The 26,572-nt window shown below is 44.1% G+C and overlaps 1 protein-coding gene across 4 annotated transcripts in view; it reads right to left on the reverse strand.

Annotated features, from left to right (window-relative positions):
• Positions 1-26,572, reverse strand: part of LOC121873253 (follistatin-like) — a 170,509-nt gene that overhangs the window by 108,312 nt on the left and 35,625 nt on the right. For all 4 annotated transcript variants that reach the window (XM_042376667.1, XM_042376668.1, XM_042376669.1 and 1 more), the window contains one exon: positions 22,038-22,492. In XM_042376667.1, the coding sequence (XP_042232601.1) occupies positions 22,038-22,155 (118 nt within the window). In that variant the 5' untranslated portion in view covers positions 22,156-22,492. The remainder of the gene's footprint in view (positions 1-22,037; positions 22,493-26,572) is intronic.

The following is a 26,572-nucleotide window of genomic DNA, read 5'->3' on the forward strand; positions in this document are numbered from 1 at the left end:
ACAATGTCAAGGTCAAGAGTCGCTGACCTTGGTGGTGTGGTGACGTTCAGATGCTGCGAACCCTCGCGGCCACACACGAGGAAGAGGAGGAGGAGGAATAGGTGGAGCCGTGGAAGGAGGCGCTGATTCATTCCTCCGGAGGGGACAAAAACCCCACGCTTCAAATCGGGGGCCGAATGTAACAATTTGCAAAAATGATACCCCGGAGTTCCCTATTCAGTGGCTATAATCTGAGAAAAGCGATACTGGAGATTACACTCGACGTGTGTATAATCTGGGAGTGTTGCCATGGTCATTGAGTGAGGGTGGCCGCGGTAGTCTCGCCGTAGATACTCTACTTGTCATGCATCGAGCACCACCGGCGGCGGCTCTCCTATACGCAGCCCTGCCACGCCACCTCCACCTCCACCAATGTACCAAAAGCAAGTAAAGTGTATTATAATTTGAAGAAGAAAAAACACTGTGGTAAGAAAAATAATGCCCTATGTTAAACCCTCAGAATATGCCCTTGTTTTGTCTTATAATTACTGTATAATCGATGTATAACTATTGTACATTTATCTATCACTGAGAGTTAGTTTTGTTATTTACCAGTATAACTTTACATGACACTGTCCGCAGGATGAACATGAGGTGCACAATAAACTAGCAGTTCCTTGCTAAAATCTGAAATACAATACCAAACACAAATGACCAAAAATACGAATAAATTAAACATAACTTCAAAAAGGTAAATATACTTATCAAAAACGTATATAACCATAAACAAATGTACCATGGTTACAAAATCCATATGTATGATAAAAAAAAATATTACAGAAAAAATACACCAAAGTTTATAAAATGAAATAAGGTAGAGGCTGAGGCTTCACAACCCTTTCACTTTGCCAGAGAAAAATAGATGAATGTGACGCGGCATAACTTGATAAAATGCAGTATAGTGTGACCCGACGCAACACAGCTTCAAAAAATACAGTATAGTGTGACTCGACGCAACACAGCTTCAAAAAATACAGTATAGTGTGATCCGACGCAACACAGCTTCAATAAATACAGTATAGTGTGACCCGACGCAACACAGCTTCAATAAATACAGTATGGTAATTTGATGTTACCTTTAAAAAATACAGTATAGTGTAGATCCGACGCAACGGCTTCAAAAATACAGTATAAGGTGTGACCCGACGCAACACAGCTTCCAAAAACATATAAAAAAACAGTTCGTGCAGGTTATAAAAAGTATATCCTGGTGTATAAATATTTTAGGTTCGTTCTGCCTGGAATCTCTATACCGTCACTTGGGGGAAAAATTCTCTGGGTCTAAAATTCAAAAGATATTGTAAAGATATGCGTTCTGATTCGGACAGACAGACAGACAGACAGATAAATAGATAGATAGATAGATAGATAGATAGCAAAAAAATTCCGAGCTATGGATATGAAAAAACACTAAATTCAATATAAAAACTAAATCTGATGGAATAGTCATAACAACAATAACAACAACAACAACAACAATTCCACTAACGAGAGAGCAAGTACATATCAACTTTACAAAAAAATAAATAAAAAAATCATCACTTGACACCCTTACTTCTGGGTGTGGGGGAGGAAGGGGGGCGTGGGGGAGGAAGGGCGTGGGGGAGGAAGGGGGCGTGGGGGAGGAAGGAGGAGCGTGCGGGAGGAAGAGGGCGTGGGGGAGGAGGAGGTGGGGAGGGCATAGGTTGGAACAAGAAATTCTCTCAGTGGGTCAGTTAATCGGTCAGTTCATCAGTCAGTCAGTCAGTCATAGAGGTATTCATTGAGATACTAAACGTAGCTTGAGTAATTAATGGGCGTTTAGAATATCATGATAAGGAGAGGGGGAAGGAATTATGAAAGGAAATGTTGTAAGAGAGATAGGAGAAATAAAAATGGAAGGAAGAAATAGATACATAAACGATATTTACAATAGAAGAGAGAGAGAGAGAGAGTGTGTGTGTGTATTACTAAAATAACAAGATAAATGTAACAAATTTAAAGAATACTACAGAATGAAGGGATAAAGGTAGAGATAATAATGGGTAAAACTGATAATAAGAGTGGCAAGGAGGAAGATAAAGACAGATATGAATGAATGAAATTAAAAGCTGAGAGAGAGAGAGAGAGAGACAATCTGGATGAACGACTTAACGTGGGCTATGGTCGCCAACCCTCAGAGGTATAGATAGGTATCCGTGTCAAATAAACAACCAATGGATTAAACTGTCTAAGAATTTCATCGTCAATCACAAAGGAAGGAACGATAAGGAGTGGTCATTAAACCCACCGTGATTACTTCCTGTTGCGCGAATGTTGAGCAAAGAGGAATAATGAAGGAGAAAGGGGAATAAATAGGAGGGAATGAGAGAGACAAAAATATGGTAAGAGAGGTCAGCAGGAAAGAGGTATAATTAAGGGAATAAAAAATATAAAAAATAAGAATAAAAAATTTTGGGCAAAAAACTGTGCTTGTGTGCTTGTCTCTGTGGCCGACGTCCTCTCTCTTTCACGCACTCACTCACTCACTCACTCCTCGCTCACTCCTCGCTCGCTCACTCACTCACTCACTCACTCCTCGCTCACTCCTCGTTCACTCACGCACTCACTCACTCACTCCTCGCTCACTCACTCACTATGTCCTCTCTTCCTCACTTAATCCTCTCTCTCCGCCCTCAGTAGAACCACTATTAGTCGAACCACCACCACCACTACCACCACCACTCCACCCTACCACCCACCACCACTACCACCACCACCTACCACCACCACACTACCACCACCACCCCTAATCCCACCACTCCTACCTACCACCACCACCATCACCTACCACCACACTACTACCACCACCACCTACCACCACCACTAATCCACCTATACCACACACCCACCCACTAATCCCACCACTCCTACACCACCACCACCACCACTACCACACACCATCACCACCACCACTACCACCACCACCTACCACTACCACTACCACCACCCACTAATCACCACTCCACCACCACCATCATATATACTTGCCGCCATATACCGCCGCCGCCTGCCACCACCGCCTGCCTCCTGCCATACCACCCCACCACCACCACCACACACACACTACTATCACCACCACCACCACCACACCACCACCACCACCCACCCCACCACTACTATCACCACCACCACCACCACCACCACCACCACACACCACCACCCCACACACTACTATCACCACCACCACCACCGCCACCACCACCACCACCACACCGCCACCACACACATATACCATACGCCACCACCACCACACCACCACCACCACACCCACCACCACCACCGCCACCACCACCACCCCACCACCGCACACCACCACCACCACCACCACCACCCACCACACACCACCCACCACCACCACCACAACCACCACCACCACCACCACCCCACCACCACCACCACCAGTATCCTACACCAAGTGATTCATTTCCTTTACTCAACCTCCTCCTCACCTCCATTAATTTTATGGATGTCTTCCTGTCCATCTGCCTGTCTGGGCGTCCAGTCTGTCTGTCTAGAGTGTCAATCAGTCTGTTTGAGTAGCCGTCAAGGCTGTCTGAGTGGCCGTCCAGTCTGTCTGAGTGGCCGTCAGTCTGTCTGGTGGCCGTCCAGTCTGTCTGGAGGGCCATCGGTCTGTCACAGGTGGCCATCAGTCTGTCTGGGTGGCCATCAGTCTGTCTGGGTGGCCATCAGTCTGTCTGGGTGGCCATCAGTCTGTCTGGGTGGCCATCAGTCTGTCTGGGTGGCCATCAGTCTGTCTGGGTGGCCATCAGTCTGTCTGGGTGGCCATCAGTCTGTCTGGGTGGCCATCGATCTGTCTGGGTGGCCATCTATCTCTCTGGGTGGCCATCGATCTGTCTGGGTGGCCATCAGTCTGTCTGGGTGGCCATCGATCTGTCTGGGTGGCCATCTATCTCTCTGGGTGGCCATCGATCTGTCTGGGTGGCCATCAGTCTGTCTGGGTGGCCATCGATCTGTCTGGGTGGCAATCTATCTCTCTGGGTGGCCATCGATCTGTCTGGGTGGCCATCAGTCTGTCTGGGTGGCCATCGATCTGTCTGGTGGCCATCTATCTGTCTGGGTGGCCATCGATCTATCTGGGTGGCGATCTATCTGTCTGGATGGCCATCGATCTGTCTGGGTGGCCATCAGTCTGTCTGGGTGGCCATCAGTCTGTCTGGGTGGCCATCGATCTGTCTGGGTGGCCATCTATCTGTCTGGGTGGCCATCGATCTGTCTGGGTGGCGATCTATCTGTCTGGATGGCCATCGATCTCTCTGGGTGCATCAGTCTGTCTGGGTGGCCATCGATCTGTCTAGGTAGCCATCGATCTGTCCGGTGGCCATCGATCTATCTGGGTGGCCATCGATCTATCTGGGTGGCCATCTATCTGTCTGGGTGACCATTGATTCTGTCTGGGTGGCCATCGATCTGTCTGGGTGGCCATCAGTCTGTCTGGTGACCATCTATCTGTCTGGGTGGCCATCGATCTGTCTGGGTGGCCATCGATCTATCTGGGTGGCCATCGATCTGTCTGGGTGGCCATCGAACTGTCTGGGTGGCCATCGATCTATCTGGTGGCCATCGATCTATCTGGGTGGCCATCTATCTGTCTGGGTGGCCATCGATCTGTCTGGTGGCGATCTATCTGTCTGGGTGACCATTGATCTGTCTGGGTGGCCATCTATCTGTCTGGGTGGCCATCGATCTGTCTGGATGGCCATTGATCTGTCTGGGTGGCCATCGATCTGTCTGGGTGGCCATCTATCTGTCTGGGTGGCCATCGATCTGTCTGGTGGCGATCTATCTGCCTGGTGGCCATCGATCTGTCTGGGTGGCCATCTATCTGTCGGGTGGCCATCTATCTGTCTGGGTGGCCATCGATCTGTCTGGGTGGCGATCTATCTGTCTGGGTGGCCATCGATCTGTCTGGGTGGCCATCAGTCTGTCTGGGTGGCCATCGATCTGTCTGGTGGCCATCTATCTGTCTGGGTGGCCATCGATCTGTCTGGGTGGCCATCTATCTGTCTGGGTGGCCATCGATCTGTCTGGGTGGCGATCTATCTGTCTGGGTGGCCATCGATCTGTCTGGGTGGCCATCGATGTCTGGGTGGCCATCTATCTGTCTGGGTGGCCATCGATCTGTCTGGGTGGCCATCTATCTGTCTGGTGGCCATCGATCTGTCTGGGTGGCCATCTATCTGTCTGGGTGGCCATCGATCTGTCTGGGTGGCCATTTGATTGTCCAAGAGGCTCGTTACTCTGCCACTTCCTCTCCCTTCACCACCCCCCTTTTCTCTTCCTTTTATTCTCTGTTTACCTCTCTCCCTATTCTTCTCTCCTTCCCTTTGTCTTTGTTTCTTCCTCCCTTGTCTAAACATTCTTCTTCTTCTTCTTCTTCTTCTTCTTCTTCTTCTTCTTCTTCTTCTTCTTCCCACCACCTACTAACCATCTGACCTGGTTCAATAATTAATAACCAACGCCCTCCCTCCTCCCTCCCTCCCTCACCCTACATCTCCTCCCTCCTCCCTCCCTCACCCTACATCTCCTCCCTCCCTCCCTACCTCCTGCTCATGTGGCAAGTGGCAACCTTATCTTATTATGTAACCTCCTCCTACCTCCCTACCTCCCTACCTCCTCCCTCACCTCCCCCATGTGCTTGACTGCATGGGAAATGGTTAAGAAGAAAGAAGGAGTAGGAGGAAGGGGGAGGGGCAGGAGAGGAGGTTACAGAAATCCACCACTTACCCATCCTCCTCTCTCCCTTTCTCTTTCCCACCCTCCTCCCTCCCTCCCTTCCTTCCCCTACCCCTTCCGTGTGCTTGACTGGATGGGAAGTGGGTGTGTAGGGGGAGGGAGGAAATAAAGTTGTGAAGTGTGTGATGAAGGAAAGGTGTGAGAGGTTACAGGGGAGAGAGAGAGAGAGAAGAGAGAGAGAGAGAGAGAGAGAGAGAGAGAGAGAGAGAGAGAGAGAGAGAGAGAGTTGAAATGATATATGAGTGAGGTGAGAGATGAAAGGTAAGTGGTGAGGAGTGACAGGTGAAAATTAAAGATGGAGGATTATGAAAAGAGAGGAGAAAAGAGAAGAGAGGTGAAGAGTGAGAGGGTGAGAGGAGAGGGTGAGAGGCTCTGGTTAGATAATAATCTCCTCAAAATCTAACTTTCTTCATTGCTGTTGTCGTCAGGTGGTGAACTAAGATCAACGTCATCACTGTCTTCTTCCCTCGTGTTATGCGTCCACGGCTCGATTTGTGTGTTCACGGCTTTGTTTGTGCGTCCACGGCTCCGTTTGTGCGTCCACGGCTCCGTTTGTGCGTCCACGGCTCTGTTATGCGTCAGCCACACAGTCACACAGCCACATACTCAGCCACAAAGTCACTCAGCCACAAACTCAGACACAACGTCCCTCAATCACTCACTCAGCCATTCACTCGGCCACATAGTCACTCAGCCACATAAATACTCAGCCACACACTCAGACACAACGTCCCTCAATCACAGTCACTCAACCAGACAGTCACTCCACCAGGGGCAAGAACCGATCTTGAAAATTACATTTCAAGGATGATGGCCAGTCATTGTAACTATCCACCTGACCAATCCAGATTCTCAAAGATCCACACTGCACTCCTCCACCCCAACTCCACCCACACCCACCCAACCCACCCCACCCACCCACCCCACAGCTAACTAAAGAAAAACCTCATCAATGACCAAACCAATCGGCTTTACCAACATCTATAAAGACATCGGCCAAAATTATCAACGAAACTGCAACAGGTTCACGGAAGTAGAGACACCATCCCATAAATTCCTACGGGGAGGGGGAGAGGGGGAGAAGGGGAGGGAAGGGAGGAGGGAAGAGAAATATCAGGTACTTCTCTCACACGACCACTAAGAGGACTCAGGAGTGATGGAAGGATGATGACCCGGGGCTCTTGGAATATGTGTGTGTGTGTGTGTGTGTGTGTGTGTGTGTGTGTGTGTGTGTGTGGAGTTAGCTATTACAGTAAGGGAGACGATCAATGTACGCAAGAATTATGGGTCTGGTGGGGGCTGCTGAGGAGGCTTATTAAACTACCCTTACTGTGCCTACCGTCAATCATGGCTACGTGTACTGTCACTACCTCTCCACGTTACTGTGTTATGGCGGCGTTACTCTCCCGTCACTCTCTGTTTAGTAACGTCACTCTTTAAGGAATGTTGTGACTGGTGTAGTGGTAAGTGGGGGTGGTAGTGGTTTTAAAATAGGGAGGGTGGTTGTAGTAGTAGCAGTAGTAGTAGTGGTGGTAGTGGTAGCAATGGTAGTGGTAGTGGTGGGAGGAATGCTGATTCGTGGGTATGGTGGTTATGATGGTGGTGGGAATTATGGGGTGATTGTGGTGGTAGGGATGGTGGGAATGGTACTGGCATTCGGTGGATAATAATGATGATTGTGGTGGTGGTGTGTATTGGTGATGTTTATGATGGTAGTTATGATTGTTATGGTGATTGTGATGAAGGTGGTGGGGTTGGTAGTGGTGGTGGTAGTTGAAATGATGGTTATGGTGATGGAATGATGGTGCTGGGATGGATAGTGATGGTTGTTATGGTTGTTGTGGTGGTAATGGTAGGATGAGTCTGGTAGTGCAGGGATGGATGATGATGGTTGGTGGTGATAGTGATGATTGTAGTGATAGTGACGGGGGGTGCCAGAGGGACGGTAGTGGTGTACGTGACACACACACACACACACACACACACACACACACACACACACACACACACTAATGGTGATGGTGATGCGACGAAGAATTCACCCAGATAGCAACAAAAGCACGAGCGATCCCGGGTCAAACTTGTAAACATATGACGTCACGCTCAGCTGGGCAGCACATGTGGGCAGGGAGTATACAAAACACTCCTTATTAAGAAATCTGAGCAACAAACCAAGGCGTTATGTGATATAGGTTACTGTGTAGCAGCGCCCCCTCACAGCTCAACTATTTACCACACATGTCATAAGTAACTTCATCAACCAGCCATGTTAACATCACTGAATTGGCTGATGTGATTATCGATGAAGCCGGTGACCAAACATGACAACAATGAAGAAAAAACGGAACTATTAAGAATCTTACATCGGAAATATTGACCTTTCTAGGGTTTTAATACACACATACAAGGCTCGAGGATCGTGAGGAGTGACTATCCCATACACAACTGGTTAAAATCTTTCCTCTAAACTAGAAATCACGAGGCGCAATAAACCAGTACAATACAGTGACTCCAATGGTGTTCACATCTGCCCTGAGGTTCTCACTGTGACTGGCTCTTGTTTTCTTATACCAAATCACGGGAAAAAGTGCCAAGAGGATTGTTTAAGAATCTGGGCCAGTGTGTGTGTGTGTGTGTGTGTGTGTGTGTGTGTGTGTGTTAAGTTTTTCATGTCATGTTATAATAGCTTGGAGTCACTATCATCACACATACGCCTTTGGTATCTGATAAACGGCGCCTCTCTGACTATAAAACTCTCTCTCTCTCTCTCTCTCTCTCTCTCTCTCTCTCTCTCTCTCTCAAGTGTTATACCACGAGCACCTCAGTATGATGGCTGTTCGTTTGTCTGTCTGTCTGTTTTGTATTGTAAGGCATCGTATACAGTGAAGAATCCTCCTGTCCAATTGGTTGAGCGTGGACATTAACTAGTGACGTAATAACATGCACTTGTTGAAGTTGTATCCTTAACCTAACCTAACCTAACCTAAGCAGTCCAATAATGATGTACTGTATGGTGTAAATCTTCCTATATACAAGACAGGGTTAAGTGGCCTTGAACAATGACTATGAGATACCAAACACGATCCTGATTCACGTTAGGTTAGGTTAGGTCAAATTAGGTTAGGTTTTTTCTTTCATCAACCACCATGATATATGTAACTGCCCATTATGTAGTTCGTATTATCAGGGCAAAGTTTCCAAGCAATTGAGTATTTACTGCTGGCGAAGACGATGGAAAACAAATTGCACCATGATCGATGTGAAGGAGTGATGACCGTAGATGATGATGAAGTGTACTGTAAACAACCTGAACAAGTCTTTTAGTTTTATGTATATAGGAAGCTTATGAATACAACCATATACTGAGTCTACCACACAACCAAGCAGTCAACCATGGTAGAAGATAGTGGTAGAGGGGGTTATATGGTCGGCAGGGTGAGAGGGGTGTGGAGGGGTGAGGAGGGGTGTGGAGGGGTGAGGGAGGGGTGTGGAGGGGTGAGGAGGAGGAGGGGTGTGGAGGGGGTGAGGAGGGGTGAGGAAGGGTGGGAGAGTGAGGAGGGGGTGTGGAGGGGTGAGGAGGAGTGAGGAGGAGGAGGTGAGGAGGAGAGGTGGTGAGGGGTGAGGAGGAATGAGGGGTGAGAGGGGTGAGAGGGGGCGGAGTGAGGGAGGGATGAGAGGGGTGAGGAGGGGTGAGGAGGGGTGAGAGGGGGTGTTTATATATTGACTCCTACACCATCATAAATATTAATAAATCACAACCAAACATGAGGCCAAGTTGGTTGCTTCCGGCCACCACATGACACCTCTACCCGACACTCCAGTATTGACACCCTTACATGACACCTTTTGTCCCCATATCTGACACTTTCTCATGACACTTTTCAACCAACTCTTTACACTATCACATGACACACTTCACTCAATAATGACACCTCAGCCTTTCATCCATTTCTGACACATTCTCTCTCTCTCTCTCTCTCTCCATCAAAGTCATGTTGATTATAAAATAACAATACCTCAAATATCAACTAAAAATCACATGAGAAAAATAAGAAAAATAATAATGGTCAGTGGTTAGTGCCGAGAAAAGAAAGGAGGAAAGGTGGATATGAGAGAGAGAGAAAGAGAGAGAGGAGAGAGAGAGAGAGAGAGAGAGAGAGAGAGAGAGAGAGAGAGAGAGAGAGAGAGAGAGCTTATTTCAATGTATCCGGGGTGGGTGGTCGGGGAGAAGTGTTGTTACTGAGAGTCCTGTGTGAGGGTGGGGGTGGGGGGAAGGGGGTGAGGGTGGGGGGGGAAGGGGGTGAGGGTGGGGGGGAGTGTCATATATGGCCGTGTCCGAACTCACCAACCAATAAAAATAGATTGCTTTGTGAGTTTTCGGACGGTGTTGTGATGGTGATAAATGGGTCAATTATCATAGACCGCACAGTGGCCGGTCCTCTCGCTCTCTCCACACACACACACACACACACACCCTGTACTACAAGGTGAGGAGGGGGTGGTGGGAGGGGGGGGATAGATAGACAGACAGACTCGTTTAATTAAAGCATGACTGTTGTAGCACATATGAACGCCTCTCTCTTGGTAGACTTAACTCTCACCTGGAGGAGATAATAATGCTCACCTGCCCTCACACCAATAGGTAAAGTCAAGGTGTTTCATTAAGTCATCCCAATATTCTCAGACATGAACAGGTAAGACATTCAAGGACGGCTGTGTGAGCCTCCCAATACGGTCATGAATTTCACTTCTGTAGTTAAGATATGGACGATTTTAATGTTTAATAATGTGTGTGTGTTGTGTGTGTGTGGGGGGTGGGGGGGGGGTGGGGTGGGCTCTCTCTTCCGTACTGAACAAAGCACTGTAATAGATCATTGTCCTATACTTTACCTGTCCACTTCTAGCTATTCCACAGGTAAAAGTCAATTAGATTTAGGATTAACACAACAAGGTGGACTAATCCTCAGCTGGTAACCCTAACCCTAGACTAGATGGACACCAGGATAAAGTACAGTTAAAACCTTGTATATGTTAGTCTCAGGGATATGAGGGGTGGGTTTAAGGGGTGGTGAGGGGGAGGTGAGGGTGAGGGTGGGAGGGTGAAGTGGGAGGGGTGGAGGGGTGAGGGGAGGGGGAGGGTGAGGGGTGGAGGTGGGGAGGGTGGAGGGTGAGGGGTGGGAGGGGGAGGGGTGGGAGGGTGGGGGAGGGGTGGAGGGGTGGAGGGGTGGAGGGTGAGGGTGGGAGGGGTGAGGGTGGGAGGGTGGGTGAGGGTGAAGGGGGAGGGGTGAGGGTGGAGTGGGAGGGTGGAGGGGGAGGGTGGGAGTGGTGAGGGTGGGAGGGTGAGGGGAGGGTGAGGGTGGAGGGTGAGGTGGAGGGGTGAGGGGTGGAGTGGTGAAGGGGGGGTGAGGGTGGAGTGGTGAAGGGGAGGGGTGAAGGGGAGGTGAGGACCTCCCTAATATGTGATATTTTTCTCCTCTCAGGTAAAGGATGTGGCAGGGTTGAACGTGATATAAGGAGCCATGGATCTTACCCACTGAAATTTTTGTTGCCAAATTCTTCGACAAGTTTCGTGGTCTGGTGGGTGTGTGTGTGTGTGTGTGTGTGTGTGTGTGTGTGTGTGTGTGTGTGTGTGTGTGTGTGTGTGTGTGTGTGTGTGTCACTAAAATGAGTCGTTATAAATAAAAGCTAAACAAATCTACGAGTCACATTTGGTTGCACTTTACAATATAATACAAAACAATACAATAATCACAACATCCAATACTGTACACCGTCACACCACCTAGCGAGGCATGAACCACACGCTCCAGAGTTAGGTTAGGTTAGGTTAGGTTAGGTTAGGTTAGGTTAGGTTAGGGATGGTAGTGAAGGTATAGGTGTAAGTTAATTTGTAAAACGATGAAGGAGAACATTAAAAATTTAAATCACACACACACACACACACACACACACACACACACGCACACACACACACAAAAACCTTAAAAACAGACAGACGGACCCCCTTAAAAAACCCGTCGTCATAAAATCCGCCAGTTTTCCCCGTCAATGGGCAAACGTACCTTGACAATGTGACCGAACCTGTCAGACCGAGGGAACGACATCAATACCTGACCCATCTAACATAAACACCACGTTAAGACGAGCTAATCACAGTCGGGTCTATAAAAGTGACCATTTGGAGGGGAATCAAAAGCACAAACAAACAAAAAACACCCGATTGTCACCCCTATAAAGATGATTAAGGTCCCCACAAACACACATACTCTCTCTCTCTCTCTCTCTCTCTCTCTCTCAACACCATTTTCTGTCTCTAATTAATGGCAAAGACACCTCGGTGATTTGTGGTGAGAGAGAGAGGGAGGGGGGTGTAAAGAAAGAAAAAAGAAAGAAAGAAAACGAGAGAGAGAGAGAGAGGGAGGTGATGGTGATAGGTAAGTTTCACAATAATAAAGGATCTGGTAGCCTTAAACTTCACAAGGGGAACGAGGAATGTTTGACGGAGTTGTGTGCATAAGACGGAGGTTTATCGGATCTGTGTAGGACAGTCCCCGTACACCGTGAGAGAGAGAGACAGAAAGGCAGACAGAGAAGACAGACAGACCTCGCAACAACAGGTCTATGAGGGGGGAAGAAGGATACGGTTGAGACTAGGTCGAGTGGCTATGAAGGGAGACAAGAGTAGGGGATGTACACCCCCTCCCTCCCCTTATACCACACACACACACACACACACACACACACACACACACACACACACAGTGTATTCACTCCCAGTAAACACTACTTCTTGCACTGTCACTATGTTGAAATACACTGTAGTTTGAGCTTTTCCCCATCTAGTTATTATATATCTTATTTGTGTCACTTATGTTACTTGTATATTATTTGTAATTCGAAACCCATTCCCCAAATATGTAACTATATATTTTCAGCCTTCTGGCTGCCAAGCTCTTTCAATAAACCGTTAATTATTATTATTATTATTATTATTATTATTATTATTATTATTATTATTATTATTATTATTACACACACACACACACACACACACACACACACACACACACACTGTCACACCAATCTTTACTATACAGTTACACCCACTGACAAGTAACTGTATCCCAATGCTAGTAACTTTTCACGTGTAGCTAGTAACTTCTTGCCAGTTGCTAGTAACTTTTTAGTTGTTAGTCGAGCAGGATTTTACCTTGTACTTTAATATTAGATTAACATTTTATCTCGAAAAATTCTAATTTCGTCTACTCTCCATATCTTTCAACGTTTATTACAAATTAGTTTTCCTACGTTTGTAATCGATACTTTGACTTAGTAGAATTTCTATGGTTATTTTTTGGGTCACGGAGATGGACAGTGATAAAACACATTACACGAAATTATTCTAGATGTGTTCCTGGATGATACATGGATTGAGCGACCAGGTATGAGTTCGCTAAGATTATTGTATGGTAAGGTGGTGAAAGCTGGCTGGCTGGTGTGTGGAGAGCGACAGAAGCGGTGGGCACTTTGCAGCAGCGTCGCCCAGTGCCCAAAGGTCAATGAGTCATATCAGTCTCAGTGTGTCTTCAATGATGACTGATCTCACCCTGACTTGGCCGGCAGTGAGATCCAGACTTCGGGACTCACCAAAGTCTAGTAAAGGAGGCGATGAGAGTCAGGTCACCCATAAAGTCTACATGTAGTGCGACCAGAAGTTTCACAGATGAAGATAATATAAAGTGATCTTAAGAATCGGCCTGTAGTTCACCACCACATCTGACCTTCTGTATAGGCAGCAGGCCACCAGAGACTTTGACTACTGGAATACCCGCTGTTGAAGGAGTAATAAATCCCACGCTGATGAGGGATGGAGCCAGCGTGTTACTAGAGCTGCCAGCACGCCAGGCCAACACCAGTGAGATACATACAAGCTGCTCCTCCAACCACACACACAAAACAGTTATCAGCTGCTAATCCTCCTTACGGTATTTCTAAGTCAGATTTTAAATGTCAAAATGAGTCTGATTACAATACCGCGACTCTGATCATTGATTCTGTATCCAACATTAGAACTATAATGCCGTGACCAATTTTATTTATGCTACAAGACCATTAATGTCCAAAAAAAAAAAATGTTTCACAGCAAAGTTGAGGTTACGTGACACTAGAACAAGGTGGGCCAAGGGCTTCTTCTGATCGACTACTTGCTTCATAAAACAATGATCATCAGTGACTATTACACTGACCTGATGCGAACACAACACAACGTCACTGATAGAAACGACGGTGAATACTGACTAATAGAGGTGTAGTCCCATAACGCGACCCTCTACAGCACAGTGCTGAGTCCTCTCCTCCAGCCCAGATCTGACCTCCGAGGACGCCACCTTCAGGATGAGGAGCTGAAGACCCCGAAAGAGCAGTTGTTACTCCGTTTGTTTGTTTCCGTCGAGTTAGTAAGTTTGTCCGGGTGATATCTCAGGTATATTTTGAGTTGAGAAGCTGAAATTTAGACACAATAGTAACCTAACCTAACCTAACCTAACCTACCCCCCCCCCCTCACTCCGTCTCTACCAGTCTTCACTATGCCACACACAGCAACTTGTACGTACCTTCAATATATAACCTGCTGTCATTTCCCCACACCCCCACACTCCCTTCCTTACCTTCCCACAGTCATCGCCTCACATTGTTCAGTATTGAGTTTCATGGCGTTTAATTCCAATTCTCTGTTCCACTTATTGATAGAACTATACAGACCTGCTTATCTATGTACGTTGACTACGGCTAACATCTGTGTGTGTGTGTGTATGTGTGTGTGTGTGTGTGTGTGTGTGTGTGTGTGTGTGTGTGTGTGTGTAAGTGTGCAAACGTAACTATTTCTTCCTCTTGCTGGCCAAACGTTTTCATTATCTTGGACATAAATGATAAGAGAATAACATACTGAATTACCATGATACATTTACTGGATATTGGTGATGGTGGTGGTGATGGTTGTTGTTGGTGGTGATAGTTGTTGGTGGTGGTGACGGTCCTCGTGTTGGTGATGGTTGTTGTTGGTGGTGATAGTTGTTGTTGTTGTTGGTGGTGGTGACGGTCCTCGTGTTGGTGATGGTGGTTGTTGTTATTTGTGGTGATAGTTGTTGTTTTGTGGTGATAGTTGTTGTTTTTGTGGTGATAGTTGTTGTTGGTGGTGATGGTTGTTGTTGGTGGTGATAGTTGTTGTTGGTGGTGATGGGTGTTGTTGGTGGTGATAGTTGTTGTTGGTGGTGATGGGTGTTGTTGGTGGTGATAGTTGTTGTTGGTGGTGATAGTTGTTGTTGGTGGTGATGGTGGTGTTGTTGGTGGTGATAGGTTGTTGGTTGGTGGTGATGGGTGTTGTTGTTGTTGGTGGTGATGGGTGTTGTTGGTGGTGATGGTTGTTGTTGGTGGTGATGGTGGTGATGGTTGTTCTGGTGTGATAGTTGTTGCTGGTGAGATGTTGTTGTTGGTGAGTGGGTTGTGTTGGTGGTGATGGTTGTTGTTGGTGGTGATAGTTGTTGTTGGTGGTGATGGTTGTTGTTGTGGTGGTGATAGTTGTTGTTGGTGGTGATAGTTGTTGTTGGTGGTGATGGTTGTTGTTGGTGGTGATAGTTGTTGTTGGTGGTGATGGTTGTTGTTGGTGGTGATGGTTGTTGTTGGTGGTGATGGTTGTTGTTGGTGGTATGGTTGTTGTTGGTGGTGATAGTTGTTGTTGGTGGTGATAGTTGTTGGTGGTGATTTGTTGGTGGTGATGGTTGTTGTTGGTGGTGATGGTTGTTGTTGGTGTTGTTGGTGGTGATGGTTGTTGTTGGTGGTGATAGTTGTTGTTGGTGATGATGGGTGTTGTTGGTGGTGATGGTTGTTGTTGGTGGTGATGGTTGTTGTTGGTGATGATAGTTGTTGTTGGTGGTGATAGTTGTTGTTGGTGGTGATGGTTGTTGTTGGTGGTGATAGTTGTTGTTGGTGGTGATGGTTGTTGTTGGTGGTGATGGTTGTTAATAACAAAACATCTCGTCAAAACAAACACCCAACAACAACAATAAAAACACCAGCAACAAAACACAACTTCATCAACAACACATGACAATAACAGCAGTTCCAGTAGCAGCACAAAACAACAACACTAGCCACAACACAATACTATAACCACAACACAAAAACATCAGCAGCAACAGGAATAACAATAACGATTTCACTGTCAACAAGCACAACAATAACATCAACATCAGTAATAAAAACAAGTAATATTAACTTCTACAACACTAACAACAACAACAACACTTACAACAACATCAAACTGCAACACATGTGCAACAACCTTAAGCAAGAAAGCAACATCTTGAGACACCAAAACAACAACATTTGAAGAATTAACAAAAAAGAAAACAATTAACATTAATAACAACACCAAATAGTAAAAACAACTACAACAACGACAACAAAAAACAACAACAACAAGCTGGGCTCCACTAGCGTGACGTCATCGCTAAGGAATCTCATTCAGTGCCTGAGCACATGCCTGATGCACGACGACTCCCACACCGCGCCACACAGAGACCCCCTCCACCCCACCAACCCCCAGGAGGAGCCCACCAGTCTACACTACTATGCCGTATACTCGTGTATCTCACCTCATACACGGGTGCTCAAGACGCTTACCCTCATAACATCTCAGAATAGAATGATAGAATGTAGGGCGAGGTTTGGCATAACTGTGGTGTAGAGTTACCAGTGGTCGTTTGAGTGAGGAGTGTTGAATTTCAGTCTGGGAACAGCATTGTCATGTAGGCCAACCTCTTGCCGTTTACACTGAACCCCCTCCCCCCCTCCACCCACCCCCCCTTTTCTGTCACCACCGTCACTCTCACACGCAAGTTATCTTCATTTCCATGCTGTGTTTATCACCTCTAGTAACTACAACTGTACACGGCATTACACGACGATTTGCTTTGGAATACTGATAACACGACACCTCTAGAACACGACATGACACTAATATAAACAATACAAACCACCATACAGTAATCATCACTTTTATTTCCAGGTGTCATTAAAAGTGAATACGTGATGAAAAATCGTGCACAGTAATTTCCATTTAATAACTACCATAAACAAAGATGCCTGAACCTAGATAATGAATATAAACATAACCAAATTAACACAAAAAAGGTTATTTAATCCCAGTCAGTGATATGAGTGGTTGCCAAATACTGTTACAATAACAACTACAATAATAACTACACAATCTGGCCTGGTGATGTAAACGTGAGATGATTTGTCGTGGTAATAGAACTTACAACACACCGAGAATCACGGATAACATTACGAGAGACTTGAAACTTTACCCCTAGTGTTATTTTACCTTCTGACTGACTGACTAACTCGCTACCACCACCATGTCTTAAATCTCACTGAATCACCAAAATTATTCAAACATTTAATTATCTCAACAAAATTCACCTCAATGATAAAAAAAAAAACCAAAGACGTGAGAAAATTATGATATATTAAGAAACTTCAAATTGAGTTAAGAGAAAAAATAGAAGTAACAGAATATTATCACGTCTTGGTAAACTGGAAATCGTGAGTAATGGAGTGACGACATTGGGCAAATTAACCTCATTAAACCCAGGTGTGAACTAAGCCCGTAAGAGGGGCCAGCGAGTACACACACACACACACACACACACACACACACACACACAAACTCACTCTTGCACACCAAAACAGATGATCCTTGATGCCAGTTTCCTGCAGTTCTGGTAACTAGACAAACATTGGGTCACACAGTCCTTCACTGGCTAACATCAAGGAATCCCCCATGCTGCTACTACTACTACTACTACTACTACTACTACTACTACGTCTGTCTCTCTCTCTCTCTCTCGTTCTTTTCATTCTCTTTATTTTCCTCCTTTTCTCTTTCTCGTTCTTTTCATTCTCTTTCTTTTCCTCCTTTTCTCTTTCTTCCTTCTCTTCCTAGATGATGTTCTCTTCTCCCATCTCCCATCTTCGTTGCTGTCCCCTCCTCCTCCTCCTCCTCGTTACTGTCCTCGTCTTCTCACTCCTCCTCATATTATCCATCCCACTACGCTTTAATTCATTCCGTCCCGCGCCTCCCACCCCTTCCACCCTTCTCCTAGAGCCAACCCCTCCGATTCCTCTGTCATCTTCTCAGCACCCCTGCCCCTTTCCTCCCTCCCCCTCGCTTCCTCCCATCCCTTCCCCCTTCCTTTAACCTTTATTCCTTCCCACCATCCCTCCCATCACCCTTACCCCTTCCTTCCCTCTCTCCCTCCCTCCTATTGATATTGAAGCACTTTATTTAACCAGAAAAATATCAGTACAGAGTAAACAATAACGACAATATTGACATTGCCGGGAAATAACTATTCTCAATCAAGTGAATAATTGATTTATAAACAAACAGAGCGCAGTAGTAAGTGACAATATCCTCGAGTTTTAACATTTACAATCCAGTAAATTGCCCGCCTGTGCTATCAGTTCTTTTCAAGTAGGTCACTGTCCGCATAGCTCCTGCTTCTTCCCTCCACCCCTCCCCCTTCCCTCCACCCCTCCCCCCCTCTTCCTTCTACCCCTACCCTCTATCCTTACCCCTTCGCTTCCACTCTTCCCTCTATATTTATCCCTTTCATCGACCCTTCCCATTTCCCTTACCTAACTTACCCTTATTAACCTAACCTAACTCAATTCACCTTCATTAACCTAACCTAACCAAACCAAGAAACAAGTTACACAAGATCATTAAGTTAGGTTAGGTTAGGTTTAGCTCGTTCGTGTCACCTGGTAGAAATTCTTTAGCCATAATTCTCTTAACTTGGGTCTAGTGGCAGTAAAAATGACAGTACAGTGTATGGTAATGTGTGGGTCCGTAATGGGCAGGTAAATAAGTGGTAGTATTTGGTAGGTATGTGAGGTACTATGCGGTAGTATTTGGTAGATATGTGGTACTATTATGTGGTACTATTATGTGGTAGATATGAAGTACGATGTGGTAGCAGTTTATAGGTATGTGTGATCATTTTACCACACACATCAGAAATAGCTAACCATTGCCATTTCTATATATACGTTCTTCATAACCTCTACTTTTCTGGTTAGCCTGATCGAAACAACATCACGACTCTATTACATACGAGAGAGTTAAACAAAACGCTAAGATGATGTTGTTATGCTACATCAAAACATAACTAAGGTCTATTGGCAAATTTTCCAATATATGAATGAATAAATTAGGTGGAAATGGGGAGAAAGGAAAGGATAATAAATATTTAACCAGGGAAGAGAATTATTTATGTCCTAACCTTCTTTGTTCTTTATCTCTGTGTGTGTGTGTGTGTGTGTGTGTGTGTGTGTGTGTGTGTGTGTGTGTGTGTGTGTGTGTACTTTTTCCTTCCCTATTAACCTCTATTACGAGCTCCTCATAGTATGTTTACATTAGTCAACTTACATTTTTTCTTCTTCTCTCTACATTATCCTCTCTCTCTCTCTCTCTCTCTCTCTCTCTCTCTCTCTCTCTCTCTGGTACTAAATTTGAGAAGGAAATAGAAACTTATTGCCTTATAAAGTTTTCTCACCAATAATACCGCTTATCTGAGGAGGCCGCGGCTATACACAACCCGATACTATGGATGTAATTCTATAAGAGGTGGTCACTGTTCGGGGCCTTTGATGTATCTTGACAGCGGCGTCACAACCTCGCCCAGGTGACGGTACAACACACCTGGATTTTTTTATTTATTAATACAATACACACGTGTCTTATCGGTAATACTGTACTCACACACCTAAACTATGTATTTCAGAGACCGTCATGGATAAAATGTCGTTCCTTAACTCCAGAATGGCAAATATCCGCCCCAGGGGTTGTAATGTACGCGGGTTTTTTTTTTGTCCTGGTTTTCTTCTCGGAAATCACACTCCAGCCGCCGCCAGCTCCGCCACGCTTGGACTATTGTTCAGTAGTGTTGCCACGACCATTCTCAATACTTAATAACTATTATTCAAGTGCATTTTCAATAGTAACATTAATAAACTTACTTTGTTTGTAATACAGTGTTATTAATTCAACTTATCTTACCAAAATATATAATCCAAAGTAAAAACGAACCACATCTCTATACCAAGTGTTTATGTTCAAATAGGAACTGACAGACAGAGATACGTTGATCAATATACAAGTTTGAGTAAAAAGTACTTGAAAAAAGGTAAGAATTCCCCCCCCAAGAATGAAGCATGTGAGTGTGTCGGGAAAAGAACATTTGTGTCCTAATGAAAGTAAAGTTACGCCAAGAATGTGTGAAGTCACCATGAATGTTCAGTTTGTCTGTGAATGAGAGAGTATCAGATGTGGAGGCAAGAATGAAGGCGAGGAGCCTGTAGGTTTGGTTGACTGTAGGGATGTAGGGTGGGTGAGTCGGCTGCTGTTTGTAGATGATATTACTCCGATAGGCGATCCAAAAGAAAGGTTTCAAAAGTCAGTCAGTCAGTCAGTCAGCCAAGATGAGCAGCGATAGGTGTGGGAGTGAAGCATGTGTAATGATTATCAAACACACTGGCGAGTTTGTAAAGTAATAAAAAAAAATTATATTATACCAAAGTTGAAGTATAGTAGCGAACAGTTCGGAACGTTGGAGAAAACTAAACAATTCTTCCTTTTGGTTCATAACTCATATTCAGGGTGTCCTCTCCTCTCCTTCTTTAATCCTTCCATGTGGTCTGACACTAGCGGGCTTTAAATGGCAAAGTATATACCCTGTGGATTCTTTAGAAGGACCATGCATAAACAAAATCACTACTTGTAAAACTAAAGATAACTTCAACTCGGCTGTTCCTGAACGAGGTGTCATGTCACTCCTGGTGGTGCCTGTTTCGCAGTTGTGACCTTGACCTTTGGCTCTTGTCCTCATAAAATGTAGCGACTCTAAGAACTATCATAATTTAGCTGACGTGTTATGATTGTATACACTGTAGCTGTATCAACCTTCGACATGTGCTGCGGACATAATTACTTACACAGATAAAGACGACACTAACCAACCTACCCAACACAACCTCGTCGACGTAACAACACAAGACACATCCAAGTTAAGTTACTACACACACGGGGACGCAACACTCAACAGGACATCAACTGAACACAAAGATATTATCGACTCATGATACTTCAGAAAAAAATGCGTAAAAAATCATGCCAAAAACAGTAACAATTGTAATATATTCCTATTACCGACATGATAAAATTATTGAACCACCATAACGACAGAAGATTTATTGACATAACGCCAGCCATAAACAGAAGTCACAGACACAGTGTAAACAAGACTCAAGGCGGGTCCCCAGAAGCGGTACAGGTTGTAAACGGAAACCAATTTTATTACATACCTGTCTCACTGAGTCTTAACTGAGGTTTTAAATCTTAAATACATGACAAAACACCTTGGTCAGATGACACATCCAGCCTCATGTATAACCGACCTCCTGGCATATTTAATCGTCAATCAAAATTCCCGTGGAGTAGCTCTGAATATTATTTCTTTATATTAATTCAAAAAGTCCTTCATAAATTTCAAGCAAAATGGTAAAAAAAAATCGACTATCATACCACTTAGGGAGAGAGGTATAAGAGTTTGTATGTCTGTCAATAGTCATAACATCTCACAATGGCAGCTGATTCAACTGTCTTCACCTTCTGGCCCTCGAGGATTTTCACACCTTGGTCTGAAGATCGAACTCTAACCAAGTGTCTGGGTTCATTAAGCTGCCTGTATGGTTCAGTATACACAGTAACTCACCCCAAAGACATTTTACTATACACCTGCAGATGTCCGGAAATTTCTCAGGTATGGACACACGGGAAGAGACTGTTTTTATAAGTGGCCCTCCAGTCAAAGGCACACGGACAGTAATCTCTGGGGAAAAATAGAAATGACAACAACGGCGGAGTCAACAAAAACGAACATCTTGCCTGGAACCATCTAGAAGGTTTTAAAACTTATCAGGAAGTTCTTGATTCGTGGAAGACAAAGAACTTTTTTTTGTCTTCCTATAAAGTTTTGTTCATGAAGTCCCATACACAAGAGGTTTTGGGGAACACTCAAGCGGTATCTTACACCTGAGAACCACGACTAAATTTAGCTAAACACGAAGCTTCTGCACAAAGACAAATGACAACACTTACCTGAAGTTGCAGCTGTGACCTGAAGCAGTGGCAGCAGCAGGAGGGCAAGCTGCAACACCAACAGTTGTGTGTGAATTGTTGGGGGCTTCCTCCTGCCACCCATCTTGCCAGTGTTCATTCGGGTGTTCACTTAGGTTCACTTACGTGTGTTCACTCAAGTCATGAAAAATTTTCACTCAGGTTTTCTAAAGTGTTCATTTAAATTCTCTTAAGTGTCCCTTCGAGTTTCCTTCACACTGTTCAAATATATAAATAAAATATCTTCTGATTTTTTCCTCAGTTAAAATCCCTTTCGTGTCTTTTTCTTGCTACTGTTAAACTTTTTCAGAGACATTTTATTTAACATGTTATAATTTAATGTTAACTTTGGAGCGTTAATTCAGTCCATTCCCTTCACGTTTATGTTAATTAACACTCAAGAGTTTCTGTCGTCATTAATCACTGTCCATTAACATCTGCCAAAAACAAAAACAGAATGTATAAACGTAATGAAGAAAAAATGTATTTGAAAATCTATGCATTCCTACAAGATACTTTTTCATTAATGAGGAATGACGTCAGAGTAATAGGTGACGTCACAATAAACTGGTGATGACACAACATATATCTGATGCAACAAGTAACGGCATAAGTAGCTGGTGACGTCATAAGTAGCTTCTGACATCATAATTCATAGATTAAACCACAATAAACAGATATAACAATAACAATGTATAAACCAAGACAATAATAGATGTTGGACAAGTAAACAACAGATCTTAAGTTCAATTCCCAACCAGAAAAATGTAGGGTTCAAGTTTAACAATTATGAAAGTGTTGAAGCAGCTTTGTCGCTTGTCTCCTTCTCGCCCGGAACACCTCAAACATTTCCCTCGTTCCTTTAACGTTGTACTGGATGACGTCACGTGGTCTGTGCACTCCCTCTATGAAGTACTGGTTGTGTGGGTACTGGTAGGAGGGTACTGGTTGTGTGGGTACTGGTAGCGTGGATACCGGCAAGCGTGGGTACCGGTAGTGTAAGTACTGGTAGCGTGGATACCGGCTAGCGTGGGTACTGGTAGTGTAAGTACTGGTAGCGTGGATACCGGCAAGCGTGGGTACCGGTAGTGTAAGTACTGGTAGCGTGGATACCGGCTAGCGTGGGTACCGGTAGTGTAAGTACTGGTAGCGTGGATACCGGCTAGCGTGGGTACTGGTAGTGTAAGTACTGGTAGCGTGGATACCGGCTAGCGTGGGTACCGGTAGTGTAAGTACTGGTAGCGTGGATACCGGCTAGCGTGGGTACTGGTAGTGTAAGTACTGGTAGCGTGGATACCGGCTAGCGTGGGTACTGGTAGTGTAGGTACCGGTTGCATGGATACCGGTAGTGTGGGTCCGGTACACTGCTGGGAGTGTGAATGACCGGTCGGCCTTGCCCACTTCAGCACCGCCCGGAATGTAAACACCAACATATATATGTGTGTGTGTGTGTGTGTGTGTTTATGTGCGTGTGTGCGTGTATGTGTGTGCTCGAGGCAACACTTGAACTCTTGACAAAGGCACTCACAGATGACTTCAACATGTACACACACCTTACACACTCAGGAAGATGTGTACTTTACCAACAGTCATACTCAACCAATATTTACACCCACTCGTCCCTTCACAACACTTACACAACACACTTACGTACACTACACCTACACTTATTTACACTACACCTACTCTTATTTACACTACAGCTACACTTATTTACACTACACCTACTCTTATTTACACTACAGCTACACTTATTTACACTACACCTACTCTTATTTACACTACAGCTACACTTATTTACACTACACCTACACTTATTTACACTACAGCTACACTTATTTACACTACACCTATTCTTATTTACACTACACCTACTCTTATTTACACTACACCTACTCTTATTTACACTACACCTACACTTATTTACACTACAGCTACACTTATTTACACTACACCTACACTTATTTACACAACACTAACACTTACACTACAGCTACACTTATTTACACTACACCTACACTTATTTACACTACAGCTACACTTATTTACACTACACCTACACTTATTTACACTACACCTATTCTTATTTACACTACACCTACACTTATTTACACTACACCTACTCTTATTTACACTACACCTACTCTTATTTACACTACACCTACTCTTATTTACACTACACCTACACTTATTTACACTACACCTACACTTATTTACACTACACCTACACTTATTTACACTACACCTATTCTTATTTACACTACACCTACACTTATTTACACTACACCTATTCTTATTTACACTACACCTACTCTTATTACACTACACCTACACTTATTTACACTACAGCTACACTTATTTACACTACACCTACACTTATTTACACTACAGCTACACTTATTTACTACCCTATTCTTATTTACACTACACCTACTCTTATTTACACTACACCTACACTTATTTACACTACACCTACACTTATTTACACTACACCTACACTTATTTACACTACACCTATTCTTATTTACACTACACCTACACTTATTTACACTACACCTATTCTTATTTACACTACACCTACACTTATTTACACTACACCTACACTTATTTACACTACAGCTACACTTATTTACACTACACCTATTCTTATTTACACTACACCTACACTTATTTACACTACACCTACACTTATTTACACTACAGCTACACTTATTTACACTACACCTACACTTATTTACACTACACTACACTACACTTATTTACACAACACTAACACTTACACTACAGCTACACTTATTTACACTACACCTACACTTATACACTTACTGTTCTTAACCTAAACATTTATTTACTTACACTACACTTACACTTACGATACACCTATACACTAACGCCTTCACTTACTTAAATAACTCCTATACTTTAACAATACACTTATATTTTTTTTCTTCATTTAATTATTCGTTAAGTTATCTTTCACTGGTTGTAAAGTGTCTTAAGTGTATAATATCTCATACATTTATCTCTCATTCATACACATCTCATACTTGTGTCTCTCATTCATACACATCTCATACTTGTGTCTCTCATTCATACATATCTCATACTTGTGTCTCTCGTTCATACATCATTCATACATACACACTCATACATTCATACACACTCATACACCCCATCACATACTCATGCACACACTCTCTCACAAACTCATTCACTTACTCAGATACTCATACACTCTCATTCACTCATACACACTTACATACTGACACACACACACACACACACACACACACACACACACACACACACACACATTCTTAGCGTTACTCTTCTCTTGTCATTCTCAAACATCCATATTCCTTCATGTCCATATTATTGTCATTATCACTTATTCCTGGAAGCAGTTAGAGACGTGAAACTTTACACACATTACTACATGGGTCCCCTGGCATGTATGTATGTATGTATGTATGTATGTATGTATGTATGTATGTATAACGGATACTTAGAGACAGCTTGTTGCTCATTATAACTATACATTAATTAAGCCGTCCTGACATTTCCTTATATTCATGATTAAGAAAGAAAAGATAAAAAAAATTACAAATTACTCACCACAAGATTAATTATATATAAAAAGCCATTAAGGAATCTCTTCTGAGCCGTATCTGCCACACTCACAAGCTGACGTTTAAAAAAATGCAAACATACTATAGTTGCTTATAGGCCAATAGCATCAAGTCCTCAACAATAGCTTTTAACATCAAATTAACACTAAATTAAGACTAAATTAACACTAAATTAACACAAAATTTAATCTTAGATATTCATATAAATTTAGTATAGTGTCAACATTCATACCGCACGCTCTATATACCATTGTTAACTATTATATATTTCTACAATAATTTTTCCCTCATATTTATTCTAAGTTTCTTTTATTTCTCATCGCTTTTCTCTGTTTTTCTCTCTACATGTAATATTATTTGAGGTGTGTAAGAAAAACAACATTATTGCCCATACATCTCTCAGCCTCAAGGGAGTGTGACATTACTGACTCATTCACTCAGTTACCGACTCATTCACTACTCAGCTACCGACTCATTCACTTCAGTAAATTAAACCGCATTTAGCTGTGCCATTTACTCATCCGTTTGGTACCTGTGTGTGTGTGTGTCATCCACCTCACACTGGACCAGATTGTCAGTCATCCACCTCACACTGACTCAAATTTCCAGCCACACACTTCTCGCTAAAACAGTGCCAAGTTATACACCTCATGCCAGACTAGAGTGACAGCCACACGCCTCACACTAGACCAGAGTGACAGGCATACGGCTCACACTAGACCAGAGTGACAGGCATACGCCTCACACTAGACCAGAGTGACAGTCATACGGCTCACACTAGACCAGAGTGACAGTTAAACAGCTCACACTAGACAAGAGTGACAGGCATACGCCTCACACTAGACCAGAGTGACAGTCACACGCCTCACACTAGACCAGAGTGACAGT

Source organism: Homarus americanus, unplaced genomic scaffold (genome assembly GCF_018991925.1).
Source record: "Homarus americanus isolate GMGI-L3 unplaced genomic scaffold, GMGI_Hamer_2.0 scaffold32929, whole genome shotgun sequence".
Classification (NCBI taxonomy): domain Eukaryota; kingdom Metazoa; phylum Arthropoda; class Malacostraca; order Decapoda; family Nephropidae; genus Homarus; species Homarus americanus.